Source organism: Nycticebus coucang, chromosome 6 (assembly GCF_027406575.1).
Source record: "Nycticebus coucang isolate mNycCou1 chromosome 6, mNycCou1.pri, whole genome shotgun sequence".
In the NCBI taxonomy this organism is placed as follows: domain Eukaryota; kingdom Metazoa; phylum Chordata; class Mammalia; order Primates; family Lorisidae; genus Nycticebus; species Nycticebus coucang.
The window spans coordinates 22,230,219-22,244,686 of record NC_069785.1 but is presented as its reverse complement, the minus strand read 5'-3'; the positions used below and the strand labels follow the sequence as shown (position 1 = coordinate 22,244,686).

Sequence of the window (14,468 nt, the reverse complement as noted above, 5' to 3'; positions counted from 1 at the left end):
TCAATTATTGTACCTCGGGGGTAGAAAGATACTTGGGCCAGCATCGTCCTCCTTTTTGATCAGGGCCTCTAAGCAGTATGTTCTGGAAGTCAAATGGTCCCTATAGACAGAACCTCTGTTTGGGGATCCATCTGGCCTAGTGTGGCCATTCTAGGAAGTCATTGTGATTACATATGTCAGGTGTGGCGGCCGCACCCAGAGAAATCAAATGAAAACTGTGTCACTCAGAGCCACTGTGAACATTTAGAATCTCTCTCATCTAACTTGCATAAGACACTAGCCAGTCTGTCAGAAAAGAATGTCAACCTTGCTAAAATGCATCTACTTTTCACAAAAAAAATGCAACTGTTTGTTTGAAATACATTGCAAGTTGTTTGAAGAGCTAAATTCACTTTCAAATTCTTGGAAATGTTTTTATTATCTTAGGTTTCAGGAAGAACATCTCCTCAGGAAGAATGAGGATTTTTGTCTTTATATCTTAGTGTCCTTTTTTTTTTTTTTTTTAAAGAAAAACAGAGATTTTATAATGCTTATCTTTTTATCAAAAACTTGGAACTTCTTTTTCAAGAGTACAGTGTTCTTTTAATTTTTTTTTTTGAGCTCTGATATTATACCTGGAGGGGTGTTACAGATCGTCATAACTGATAAATCAATGAAAAATGCAGCCACTTCATTTTGTCAGGAAAATATACAGTTGTGGTAGTGGCTGACCATTTAGTTATGTGGTAAGTATCACCTGATGAGAGGGTAAAGTTAATTGATGATTTGGGCTATCTCAGCCAGGATACAGTTTACATGGCAATTATGCTGGGATCATCTAAGTGTAACTGGCAAGTAATTTTATAAGTGAAGGAACATGACAGCTCATTTACATGGTGTTCGCTGAATAAAATTTGGGGACATTTATCAACCACTTCCAAGTAAAGAGTGATTGCATCCTTATCTCCCTAAATGCTGTAAGCTCACCCTCTGGGGGCAAGACATGATTGCAAGAGGGACTTTACCTAACAAATGCAATCAGTGTAACCTGGCTTATTGTACCCTCAATGAATCCCCAACAATAAAAAAAATAAAAAATTCTCTGAACAGTAGCTCTTTCCACACTGCACATGGGAAAGATGGTTCTTAGATTAGTAGTCAAAATGTACTCACCATCGCTCCAAAGTCCAGGCCCTTTAAAGAACATCTCTCATTCCTCATTAGCCTTCAAAGTCTGGCCCTTCTGCTGTGGTTCTGTCTGTCCAGAGCTGAGGACGTGTTTGAGGGGAGGATCTGAGTAGCTCTTGTGTATTTCTCTCCCTCCACCAGCGGGTCCTCATCTCTTCATAGAAGACCACTCTGCAAACTTTTCACCTGCTATTCTCACACATGAAGTCCTGAAGTTTTGGTATGATGGTTTTTGAGGTTTTGTTATAATAACTTATGAAGTTAAAACTTGTTTTAAGGGGAGCGAAAGCTACAATATTGTCTCTGTATGTTCAATCTATGTTATGTATATAAATGTTGGACCTAACTTTCCAAATAAAATTTGTTAGTGTTGTCACTCATTTATTGATCAAAGAACTGTGAATAATGGAGGAAGCATTGAAAATCCCCCTTTTCCAGCACTAGCACGAGACGCTGTGGGCAACAAATTGCGCACCCTAGTGGCCAAAACGAGTAATTATCATCGCAGTATTAATTGTAAAAGTCAGAAAGAAAAATAAAGTTACACCCCTCCCCCTCAAAAAAAATAAAAAATAAAAGCTACATAGAAGGGTTTTGGTACAAATTTCCATGCATTTGCTGCCTTGAATATTTGTTAGTTGTGTGCTGTGTGCCAGGCACCATTGTAGACTGAGGATACAAAACTGAGTGCAAACAGTCATGCCCTTCAAGGAACTCATACGGGAAGGAGACACATCTAAGGGTAATTTTAACACATTGTTGAAAGTGGAGGTTACTTACTGGACAAGTGTTAATGAATGCTGAGTGAGGGGAAGTCAGTAGGGTAGAAGATGGTCAGGATAAAGTTTGCTAAAGACGAATTTTAAAGGATGCGTAGGGCTCTTCTGGGGAAAGATCTTGCCAGGCAGCGGTGCCAGCAAGAGTAGAATCTTGGGAAGATCAAGATGTTAAGCAGTTCAGACACATTTCAAGGCAGTTGTGGGGCCTGTGAAGCTGACTTGGCAGAACTTCAGAGGGCCCTGAAGGTCATGCTAGGGGGCTGGACCTTATTCTGCAGCCTTGGCAAGTCCTTGGAGTGTCTTAAGAAGGGGAAGATCGTTGTGAGAGTTGTTTTGTGGGCAGAACATTTTGTGCCATAAAACACTTACTGTGCTATTATGCCATGCTGGGCTCTGTTCTATGTGATCAAGGCGTTTATCTCCCGAACAACTCCACGAAGTAGGCACTAATATTTCCGACTTTTTACAAATGGAGAAACTGAGTACAGCAAAGTTGCCCAGAGCTAACAGTGGGTGATGGAGGAGCCAGGATTTGAACCCAGGCTGTCATCACCAGCCCCCTTCCATACCATGTCATAGCTCTCTTGACACAACTGATTGCAATTTCCTGTTTATACAATACCCTCCCCACCTAGGACCCCTACACACATACATGCACACAATTTATCTTGTTCAGAGCCACATCCTTCAAACTTAAGGCATGCCCACAGGTAAGGAATAAGCACAGTTTTGGGGGGGTGCTGTGACTGGAGCCTGCTGTTGTCAACTTGGCAGGGAGGCTAAGGAGGCCCTGAGTGTAAGGCAGTGCTAGTGGGCATGGAGAGGTGAAGGTGGAGAGAGAAATCGGCCGTGCTTAGTGATTGCTTGCACGCTTGGATTTTGTTGGCGGATTCTCACAGTGTCTCTGACTTCCAACTCATACTGGAAGGATGACTTGGCAGAAGAATCCAAAGCAGAGGGAAGCTCATGTTGCTCTTCACAGAGCTCTTAAATTCCTGAGAAGAAATGTGGACTCAGGATGAGAAGTTAGAAGAGACTTCCCTGGAGGTGATTAGAAATAAAATGGATACATCTGCCTGGGATGGTTGAGGGACAGAGTTGCCCAGGGGCAGATGAGTGGCTAGATGGCCTTTGGGGTTCTTCCCCTTTTGAAAATTTTCTAGTTTAAAATAAATAAAAATTCTTCCAAGCTGCCTGTACTTAACTGCCTGGCTTAGAGAAAATAAAATCAAGATATTCACGGACTGGAAAACACTGAGTCCAAATGCCTGGGTTGTAGATAAGGAAACAGAAGCCCAGATGGGTTAAATGACTCATCCAAGGGCACATTCTTGAGACAAAAGGGAGACCCAGATCACTGGCTTCCTGGTCTGGGCCTGCTCTCCCCATGTCTTGCATGGCAGCATTTATGTTTGGGGTGTCCTCTGTGGCAGCCTGTGCTGGGTAGTGACACAAAAGCAAAGGTGACCTGGGATCTGCCCTGAGGCATTCAGACATCCTTAACAACAAGAGACACTTGTCATTAGAAAAACGTCACAAAGTACCATCTTTTACATAGGACATTTAGAAAATAGAGAATAAATTTAAAAAGTCATAATGAATTTTAGGTACCCCACCCCGCCCACCCCCTGGCCCATTGCTTGGCATGGCTTTAATGCTAATTCTTACAACCTAGAAGTTAGGTAATATTCTGTCCATTTTATATCTCAGAAAATTAACCCAACTAGAACTTCCTCCATAAGATCAGATCATAGGAACTTCAAGGCCTACCCTGTATAAATGATGTCAACATTTCCTTGTGTTTCCTTAGTCTCCTTGTTTTCCTATAGATTGAGACTGTTTATTTACATGGCTATAATTTTATCATAGAGACTATTTTGAATCATCATGTCTGCTTGTAATATGTCCTAAGTATTTTCCATGTGATCGTTTCGTTTTCATTGTAGTGGCTATGCAATGTCTTATCAAGTTTTCAGGAGGTTCTTCAATGTTTAGTCAGAAATTTTCCCATTCTTGGTACATGTGGCATTTTAAAGGCATACTTTAAAATGAATTAAAGTATGAGGACCAGTACACCCAACCATCCTCTCTGAATGGCATTGTTGGGAGGGGAAGCAAAGCTGCACAGGGAGCATGACTTCTCCTCCAGCAGGAGCCCCTCTGAGAATGGAGAGTGGTGCTGGGCGCAGCTCCAAGTGGAGCTGGGCCGGAGATGGCCTGAGGCAGGTAGCGATGACTTTTCAAGCCTTGGCTTTTCTGACTGAACACACATTCTTCCTCTTGCCCTTGTAAAAAGGCAAGTTTTCATTTTCGTAGGGTAGTAAAAATCTTTTGTGTGAAGAAAAAGTGTCATCAAGTGTCTTATTCATCAGCATATATACCATCTCTTTAAAATGACAGTGGGAGTAAAAGTTCATCAGTTCAATATGTCTTTCACATTTGGAGACTCCTGACTAATAACCTCTGGTATTTATCATCGGAACAGCCAAAGAACTAAATTCCCGCACACGCTGCTCTCAAGCACTGAGAAAAACTTATAAAGACAGAAGATTTTCTCCATTTTTCCTTCTTCCATTCATTTAGAAGGAAAAGCATACCTTTTTTAATTAAAAAAAATATATGAGCATGCAGAAACCTCTGGCCTATATTACCATAACAGCCCCCCAAATGGCCTCCTTCTCTCCAGTCTGCCCTACGTACAACAGCCAGAAAGATCTTTCTAGATCACTGATCTGTACCAGTCACTCTCTCGTTATCACTGACATTTACTTCCCTGACTCTCTTATGGTTCTTGAGGTCAAATCCTGTGCAGCCATAGTGCCGTCCCCCTAGCTTGCACCCTACCCAGCCACACCTAGCTGCTTGGGACTCCCTGGATCATGCTACAGTAAATGGAGTCTTCAGACCTGTGTGCACTTCAGTCCTTTCTCCACAAGCTCCCTGCGAGGTCCTGCTGTGCCTGGATTCCAGCTTTGATCCCAATGGAGCCTATCCAGCACTTATTATATTCACATGCAATATAGCCATGGTCTCATTTCTGTTTGGTCAGCATAATACTTCAATTAAAAACAAAAAACTTCAAATCTCATTGGGCAAGACATATCACTGTTTACTTTGTTTGAAGTTCGCCACTCTGTATTATACACCAAACCCTAACAGCACATTTATTCTATGCTGGGTCACATAAGACTACCAGTTTTCTTTCCCCTTTTATCCAACAGAATAAAAGCTGCTTGAGGACCGGATTGTGTATTATAAACTATTATTATCTACAGGCCTGCCAAGGACTGCTCAATAAATATTTATTATATAAATTTATGCCTTAAAAATCTAAAATTAGGTCAGAAAAGATGCAATAACTTTTTTTGGTCTCTCTGTTTACAGTGTCTGTTGGTGGACCCAGCAGATACTAAGAGTGTTCAGTGGGGTGATTGAATATCTGTGTTCATGAAATGATGTGCCAGGACTGCATCGCTTTGAGATTTGAACCTTTGAATGTGCTTCTGGCCTTTCTCACTACCTCCTGTACCAGGAGATCTGTATGTGTTCTCAGGGTCCCTCTAAGTAGTCGTTCTTTGTGTTTTGTTGTTTTGTTTCCATCCAGGCACACGTTTCCTTGGTTTCCTTTCATGTCTACATGACCACCACACTCCCATCAAGCTAGACTATTCAGAAATATGACTGGAATAGGATTAGATGTATTATTTTTTTCACTTTTTAAGGTCTGATCATGATCAAAGCATATTCAGTGAGCACACCCGAATTTCAGCCCTGACAAGAGTAACACACCAAGATCTGTGCCAGCTGGTGATGTCACAGAGTGTAGTGGCTGTGCTCGCTGGTTAGTCTCTGAGGCGTTATCTGTCCATACTCTACTGCTTTGTTTTTGTCATCCTAGTTTTCCATTTTCTTAGTCTCTCCTACTTGTTCAGTTACATGCTGCTTTAAAAACACTAAAAAAGATTTGGTGTCCCCCAGGACCTAGATTACTCATATTTATGGAATTTCACATAATCAGTGACACAGGACCGTGGTACCTGCCTGTGGCAATGTTCTTGCCATAAATTCAGTCTCCAGAGAACACCCCGTGTTCTCAGGGAGTGCTGTGGGTATTGCAGAGGCACTATACACCGTGAGGTATTGCTGAAGCAACGTGTTAGTAGCACAAGAATAGAAATGTGTCCAAGCATCAAGTTCATGGAAAGAAAAGAAAGAAAATAAAACCCTTTCCTCTGAGCTTCCTTCCCTAGGGAAGAAGTGGGGGCAAAATGGGGAAACCTTATTATAGAATCCTTTAGCAGGCAGAAATTTCATTGACAGTTTTGTTAATATGACTACTTGGCTGTCTTCTCAGAGGCCCATTTTGAATTCCTTCATTGATACTATTAACGGCTAATGGGTGCACCTGAAAATCAAACAATAGTGTACCATTTTGGTAATATGTTATGTTAAATGGTTCTTTTCTACAGCATCAAGCTTTTCGGGTTATCTTTTTTCTAATAATGAATACCTCATCTTTCCCAATTTCCTGATCAAATGCTTCCACGCCATCTTGAAATAGAGCTAGTCCCAGCTGCATCTCTTCTATACTCTTGGCTTCAATTATGTCAAATTATCCAACCTACTCACAGGTCCTCAGCTTCTCTCTTGCCCTGAGAAATAGGCCTTCTGATTATACCAACCATTCATAACAAGGCTGTTGTAAGTAAGCAGTGAATCAAAGAGCACGAGCCTAAATTTACATCGTGAGGGAATGTCTGGAATCGGCTCCCTCCTAAATTCTGATGCTCTCAGGTGGATCTTGGGTGTCCTCGTCCCTGTCGCTTCTCCCTGAAACACACACGTGCTTCATTCTGTAAAGCATCGCTTCAGAGTTGAAGATTGCTGTGGCAGTGGCAAAAAGTAAATGGAGCCATGTTTTGACCGTAAAGGAACAAATCCTATTTTTTCATAGACTCTTCATTGTCTGGATGGATCAGGAGCATCAGATGCCCTACACATAGACACAGTTTGTTTTCAGGGTTGTCCTTTTCTTCCCCTCTGCTGCACATTGAAAGAAGAGTTGTCATGGGCTGTGCATTAAATACACAAACAATAATGAAAACTGATTAGCAAAAAAAAAAAAAAAAAAAGTCCATGCATGCTTTTCCTCATATCAAACACCACAGATAAGCAAAAGTGGTCCTCACAAAATCACCATGTAGTCCGTGAACTGCAGGTTGGACACCCTGGTAATTTTATTCAACCAAATATCTGCAGCTGAAAGAGGATAATGCAAGAAATAGTGAACAAGCATTTCATTTGAGGAAACCTAATATCGTCATTTTGTGTCATATTTGGATGAAACTTTACTATGACGTATACATCTCGTCCAGATGAAATGATGCATCTTTTTGGACTCACTTTTTTTAATTCAACATTTTAATCTTTTTATTTCATGATCTAATCTGTATGTCCCTATCTCTTTCATTTCTAGTTCTCTTGATTATTCTCTTTCTGTCTTCTGGGCTTTAAAAAGATCCCTTTTCTCTAGTGAAAGCAGAGTTCAGACTCATTTTTGCACAGCTGAGATAACTATGGTTGTACTTTGTTCTCCTAGCACTATAGTCAGTTGTCCTTTGGTACCAGAGGCCATGATATACCCCTGAATCTGTTATCCAGCTCAGTGTACAGAATGGGCGTAGTACACGGTTTCTAAGTGAGGGAATCAATGAATATCCAGTTTTACAATTTATGGTCATTTAACCTCTTTTATCCAAATTGCATTCTAGTGGTAACTATGTCATTTCAAATTTCTGTTAAATATTCTTATTACTAACTGTAGTGAAGTGTATGTAACTATTGCTCAAATAAATGTTTAGTGAGAGCAAAACCTGTGTGTTTGGAACCATGGAGAAGCCAAAATTTGGTACACAGTATTTTGAAATCCATGCTTATTCTAATTAGTCAAGTCAAGGAATGAATTTTCACCCTAGAGGCTGACCGTTGATTCGACAGACTAGTTACTGTAATTACTCTCCATTGGATTTCCTGTGGTTGAAACACCTTGTAACATTCCAGAAATGGAAGAACCTTTGGAAAACCATCTGTATTTCTTGAAATATTTAAATGGAAGCCTTTCCCTTCTGAGAGTGTTATTATTGATCAAATTCAACAGATATCCACTATTTCTGCAAAAACATGTATGGAGCACGTTGTATGTGATATGAGTTGAAGATAAATGTGAAACTGGCAATTCTTCAAATTACTTGTAATTTGGTATCCAAGGATGGAAATAAAGTAGCATATAGTAGGATAAATTCTACAACAGGAGCAGTCCTAAGGAGCAGGGAGAAGGGAGTAATTAACTCCACAGAAGGCATTAGGGAAAGTTTCCTGAAAGAAATGGCTCTGTGTTGGGTTTTGCCCATGATAGCAGTTTTTATCTTTTGGATGACTATCGTGAAGGAAAAATACTCCTTATATGCTTGATATATTCATTTATAAAAAAGTGTCACATTTTAAGGAGTACACTTGGAAAAGCAAAAATCGAAAGGCATGCGACTCCTTAAAACAGCATCTAGGTGGCGCCTGTGGCTCAGTCGGTAGGGCGCCGGCCCCATATACCGAGGGTGGCAGGTTCAAACCCGGCCCCGGCCAAACTGCAACCAAAAAATAGCCAGGCGTTGTGGTGGGTGCCTGTAGTCCCAGCTACTCTGGAGGCTGAGGCAAGAGAATCACTTAAGCCCATGAGTTGGAGGTTGCTGTGAGCTGTGTGAAGCCACGGCACTCTACCGAGGGCGATAAAATGAGACTCTGTCTCTACAAAAAAAAAAAAAAAAAAAAAAACAGCATCTAAATCCACCTCTATATTCTATGGTTTGTGTAACATCTGAGAAACAGAGCTGAAACACTATGTGAACACATTTATATGCATGCATGTAAGGCTAATATATTTTATGCTGCCAATTTTTTGTGGTTTCATAAATACTGCCATCACTAACATTTCTAAAAAATGAAGAAAAGAGTGCATATGTGCTAGTAGAAATTTAGTGTGTTTTATAGAACCCTGCTACTCTTGATTTAGCCTATGGGATGTGACTTTTCATAAAAACCTAATGAATTTCTAGATTCATCAGCTGTTTCCAAACAGATGCACTCAGCTAATCTAATAGAAACATTCTGAGCCCAGACCCCAAATATCAATAGCTTTTAGTATTACAAATTAGTCTGTCTATTGGGTAAATTGGGCTGTGTGGTTCTTGATAAAAAGTAGCAAGTGATTTCGTATGGATGTCTTATGTGTAAGTACCTTGCCAGGGTTTGATTTCATATTTTTCCTTGCAGAGTTTTAAGTTGAATGTGGACAGTCACTGTGCTCTCAAGGAAGCTGTGGAGGAGGAAGGACACCAACTTCTTGAGCTTATTGCGTCTCACAAAGCAGGTAAATCCTCCTGAAATATTGCAAGTCTTTATGTCTCCAGACTATTAAGAATGAAGAGGCATTGCTGTAAATTACTGCATATATTCACTTCCTTATGTATTATTAATATTTACATTATCAGATTGACCTTCAAGATTTATAAATGTTTCATATACTGCATACAATGCTGTGATACTTATAAGATGAAATACTGCCTCCAAATGGTCTGTTCATTTTATTTGGGGCTTACTGTTCGCTTGAGTTGCGATTGAAATCACATTCTTGAAAACTTCACATTGACGTGCTTTTTGATGTAGCTGCTCTGGAAATAACATTAAGATAATGAATGAGAATTGTACACCTAGTTATAATGCATGTGTGTTAGGGTACTTATAGATACCATTACAGATACAAGGCAGGCAGTCTGGAGATATCTGATTCTTTCCCTGCTAATTCACACACATGAACATTTGGCATGTTCTTGGCTGGTCTTTGCATAAGCAGAGTTTTTGGACTTCAACAGATTCTTACCCCAGTATTAATATAATTACGAGGAACAGGTTGTAAATAAAAAATAGTTTTGTCATTTGGTTATACTTTTCCTGATAGTAAAAGACCACAAGACAGGATGACTTACAGTTTGGCTCTTACTCTGAGCTAAGTAGGAAAAGAACTATATTAATCAAATTTGCTGGTATTAAAGACTGCTGTGTTAATTCTGACCCGTGTACTGGATTTCTCATTTGTCTATTTCCATACATTTTTCTGATTACTTTAAAGCAGCGGTTCTCAACCTGTGGGTCGCCACCCACAGGAACTGTATTAAAGGGCTGCGGCATTAGGAAGGTTGAGAACCGCTGCTTTAAAGTCTCTACACAGGTACACACACAGCCTTTTATTTGGAATGTGAAACTGTAGTTATGTTAATACTTTTTGTACATTGTGATTTTCCACATGCATTTTTTTTTTCAGTCAGTACACTGAATCTAAGTCAATTTTCAAACTTGTCATCTATATGGTTATCATATTTTTGTGTCCTTATGTTTAGAATGACCAGTCTTTATTCTGAGTGACAAATGCTAATATGGTAGGTGCTGGTAATGGTCATTTGGAAATCCATATGTTGTGTGAAATAGCTGCCTGACTTAGCAAATAAAAAATGCTAACGGTAAAGATACAATCAGGTCCACAACTTGTCTTTTCTCTTCTTTTGGAGAAGGGCTGAAGGACATGCTGCAGATGATTGCAAGTCAATGGAAGGAGCTGCAGAGGCAAATCAAACGGCAACACAGCTGGATTCTCAGGGCTCTGGACACCATCAAAGCCGAGATCCTGGCTACTGATGTGTCTGTGGAGGATGAGGAAGGGACTGGAAGCCCCAAGGTAAGTGGCTTGAAGTTTCCCTTATTTCCTCTTATTTCTGTCTTCTTTTGAACTAGGCACCACTGAAGTTTTCTTTCCAACCCTAAGGCTTTTCGTTTCTACTGGGTAAACTTTATCTCTTTCTCTCTCTATATATAAACAAAATGAAATGGATTAGTTTAAAACAATAAAAAAAAAAAGCATACAACTTTCAAGTTTTCCAGGAAGAGGTCTTTTTGTGAAAGGTGGCTGGGTAGGAGGGAGACAATGCCTTAGGGGTGAGGGAAAGGGGAACATAAAACATTTAGTAAACAAAACATAAAGCATCTTTAACATGAATAATCAGAATGGTTTTAAATTGTTTTGTTGCAACTATAAATCACTATAATCAGTGCAATCACTCAGCTCTGACATCCATTAGCCGCTTGGTTACAGCAAATTAACAAAGAAGAGAGAAAGTGATTCATTATCTCCTTCCTGTTAATGACTATCAGATGCATTGCCTAATTAGGGGATGGTCATTGTAGTGGGAAGAAGGTCATATGCTTTGCTACAAATCTTTTTGCTCTGAGTGTAAGTTCTCCATAATGGTGCATGCACCGAATACAACAAGTACTTTAAAAATGAGTATTGATGTGTTTTGGTTATTTGTTTTAGATTTACTAAATAACCCATATGGCATACGCAATTGAACTTTAAATGAAGCACCTTTTAATACAAAGTGCCACTGTTCTGAAGGTATCTTTGGACTCACAGTGTGGAAAATAATTTTATTAATTTGATATGGCCATATAATCACCCCCTTCTTTTGTATCTGTTCCTTTGTGAAAGTAAATGCAGCAAACCAATGTCCTAATAAACGCAACATTGAGACATACCGTAACACAGGGAAAACAGACTTAAGAGTTCTCAGTTTCTATTCCTGGCATGGACAGAGTAAGTAAATCACCATCAAATCACATTTATTCAGCATCCGTGTGGGTTGGCATTGTGCTAAGTGTATACAGAGCAAGTTAAACAAACACGTTGCCCTCTTGGGCAGCGTAGAAACCCAACCAGCCCTGCAATGGTGAGGCCCAGGCAGACAGTGAAAAGCTCAGGCGATTTGCAGCTTTGGAACGTCAAACGGCAACTTTAATGTATTTGTTGGAAACAGAGGATAGAATGATGAGCTCAGTTTCACTTAAATAAGAATACATGGAGGAGGTCACATTTCAGGAAATACTTGAAGGATGGAAGAGAAGTGGCTTGGCATGTGAGTGCATATTTTCGGAAGTGATGTGCTGAAAGGTTCAAAGCTGGAACTAATAATGTGGAATGGAGAGTGTGTTCAGCAGGCTTCCCAGGAAAGACGTGGAACTATTCTAAGGAGCAGGCTGCAGGGAGAAATTTGTTGGGCTAATGCTTTGGCTCTGTGTGTGTGTTGGGGGTGGTGGTGGAGAGGAAGGATGATGAGAAAGGTTACAATTAAAAACTTCATTGTGTTTTATTTATTTAATAAGAATATACCAAGTGCCTGCTTTTCAAACACTATCCTGTATGGGATGCATTCTACACTCCAGAGGCTGTGCTATAGCACTTCTTTTTTTTAATTTCAAATTAATATGAGAGTACAAATTTTTAAATTACATTATTCTCACTGACAAGGTAAAGCTCCAGTTGTAAAAGAGCCCCTCACCCGCGGGCATGGTATCCACCCATGCATTGTGCCAAATGCCCTCCTTCCTTCTGCCATTTGTCCCCCCTCCTCCCTCTAGCCCAGTGTCATTTGTCCCCCCCGCCCCGATACTAGGCTATATTTGTATTTTATTGTTCATATGAGCATGTAATTGTTCATATATTGGTTTATATTAGTGTTGAGTACATTGGATATTTATTTTTCCATTCTTGCAATACTTTACTAAGAAGAATGTATTTCAACTCCATCCAGGTAAACATAAAAGATATAAAGTCTCCATCTTTTTTATGGCTGTATAGTATTCCACGGTATGCACATCCACAGTTTGTTGATCCATTCGTGGGCTGATGGGTATTTGGGTTACTTCCAGGACTTGGCAATTAGGAATTGAGCTTCGGCATAGATTCTGGTGCAAATGACTTTGTGGCAAAATGATTTTTGTTCTTCTAAGTAGATACCTAGTAATGGGGTTTCCGGATCAAATAGAAGGTCAACTTTTAGTTCCTTAAGGAGTCTCTGTATTTCTTTCCACAAAGGTTGTATTAGTTTGCAGTCCCACCAGCAGTGTAGAAGTGTTCCCTTCTCTCCACATGCACATTAGCATCTGCAGTTTGGGGACTTTGTAGTGGGGGCTAATCTTACTGGAGCTAGGTGATATTGCAGAGTGGTTTTGATTTGCATTTTGCTGATGATTAAAGACCATTCCCCCTTTTCTTCTCTTTCACAGCATATCAAGGTCTGTGAAGACATAGATTATTAATGTCTGTCCCCAACACTTCACCACAAGGCACTGTGGCTGAGTGTTCCTCTCTTATTCCTGGCACCATACCTGGGCCTGAGCAATACCAGTGAGAGGCAGCATGCTAGGTGGTAATGAACAAGGTTGGGCCAGGAGAAGCGATTTAGATCAGGGCATTAGGGAGGCGTCGTTGAGGAAGTAACATCCTGTGAGTAGGCCAGCGTGGTTAGAGAGGGAGGAGTGTGGGAAGCAAGCTGTGTGGCCTCTTGTCAACGAAATGGAAGATTTTGGAGGAAGAAGAGAAATGAGAGTGATAGTATAAAAACCTGTTTCTGGACAGGAGTGGTGGTTCATGTCTGTAATGCCAGCACTTCAGGAGGTTGAAGCAGGAGGATCACTTGAACCCAGGAGTTTGAGGCCAGCCTGGGCAAAATAGTGAGAGATTGACTCTACCAAAAAATATTAGGTGGGTGCTGTGGTCCTACCTAATCAGGAGGCTAAGGTGGGAATTTGAGGTTGAGGCCACAAGTTAGAGGTTGCAGTGAGCTGTGATTATGCTACTACACTACAGCCTGGGCAAAAGAGCAAGACCCTATCTTTAAAAAAAAATAAACAAACCTATTCCTGGCCTGGCTGTAGTGTAGGGTGTGGGTGGGTGGGTAGAGGTGAATGGATGGTAAGTTGAGGGTGTAGCACTGTGGAAATAGGGCAATCATCTAAATTAGTAAAAAAACTATGTTGTCAACAAGTAACTCCATTCACTAAGGCCAGTGTGAAATGGACACTTTTAAATCAGCTCACTTTGGGGGGAGATACTGAGATGCAATGAAACTAATAATAACGCAACGAGAAGGAGAAAGTATTGTTAAAAGAAAGGCAATGTCAGTATTTCACAAAAGGAGACCTAAATGCCCAGGCCCCTCTTCAGACCATATTTGAACTTTCTAGATTAGGGCCCTAGAATCAGCATTCCAGCAAACTCCCAGAAGCATTCTCATGGGCCCTAAGAAGGCCTTTCTCCAGCAGGATGCAAACAATTACCATTAACTAAAATGTTTAAAACAGGAACTGTTTGATTAAATGATGCTACATTTTGTTCTAATGAAAGGTTATGTATTCATTAAAAAATGTTTTAGCAGAGAACTGTAAAAATTAGAAGAGGTCTATACCATACAATTATATATTTTTGAATGTCTTTGATTTTTTTCAAATCTCTGTTGAGGAAGAATTATTATAAACAGAAAAATAAAGAATACATGTAAAATAGAAGAATTAAAAAAGTGACTTGAAAGGTAGAACAGGTGAAATTGCGCTGAGGGGATTTGAGAAATGAATTTAAAT

At 40.1% G+C, this 14,468-nt stretch overlaps 1 protein-coding gene across 4 annotated transcripts in view; it reads left to right on the top strand.

The window, feature by feature from the left end:
- Nucleotides 1-14,468, top strand: part of AKAP6 (A-kinase anchoring protein 6) — a 603,334-nt gene that overhangs the window by 334,796 nt on the left and 254,070 nt on the right. For 3 of the 4 annotated variants that reach the window (XM_053594741.1, XM_053594740.1, XM_053594743.1), the window contains 2 exons: nucleotides 9,273-9,369; nucleotides 10,565-10,731. In XM_053594741.1, coding sequence (XP_053450716.1) covers nucleotides 9,273-9,369; nucleotides 10,565-10,731 — 264 coding nt within the window. The remainder of the gene's footprint in view (nucleotides 1-9,272; nucleotides 9,370-10,564; nucleotides 10,732-14,468) is intronic. The other variant, XM_053594742.1, reaches the window with a different exon arrangement.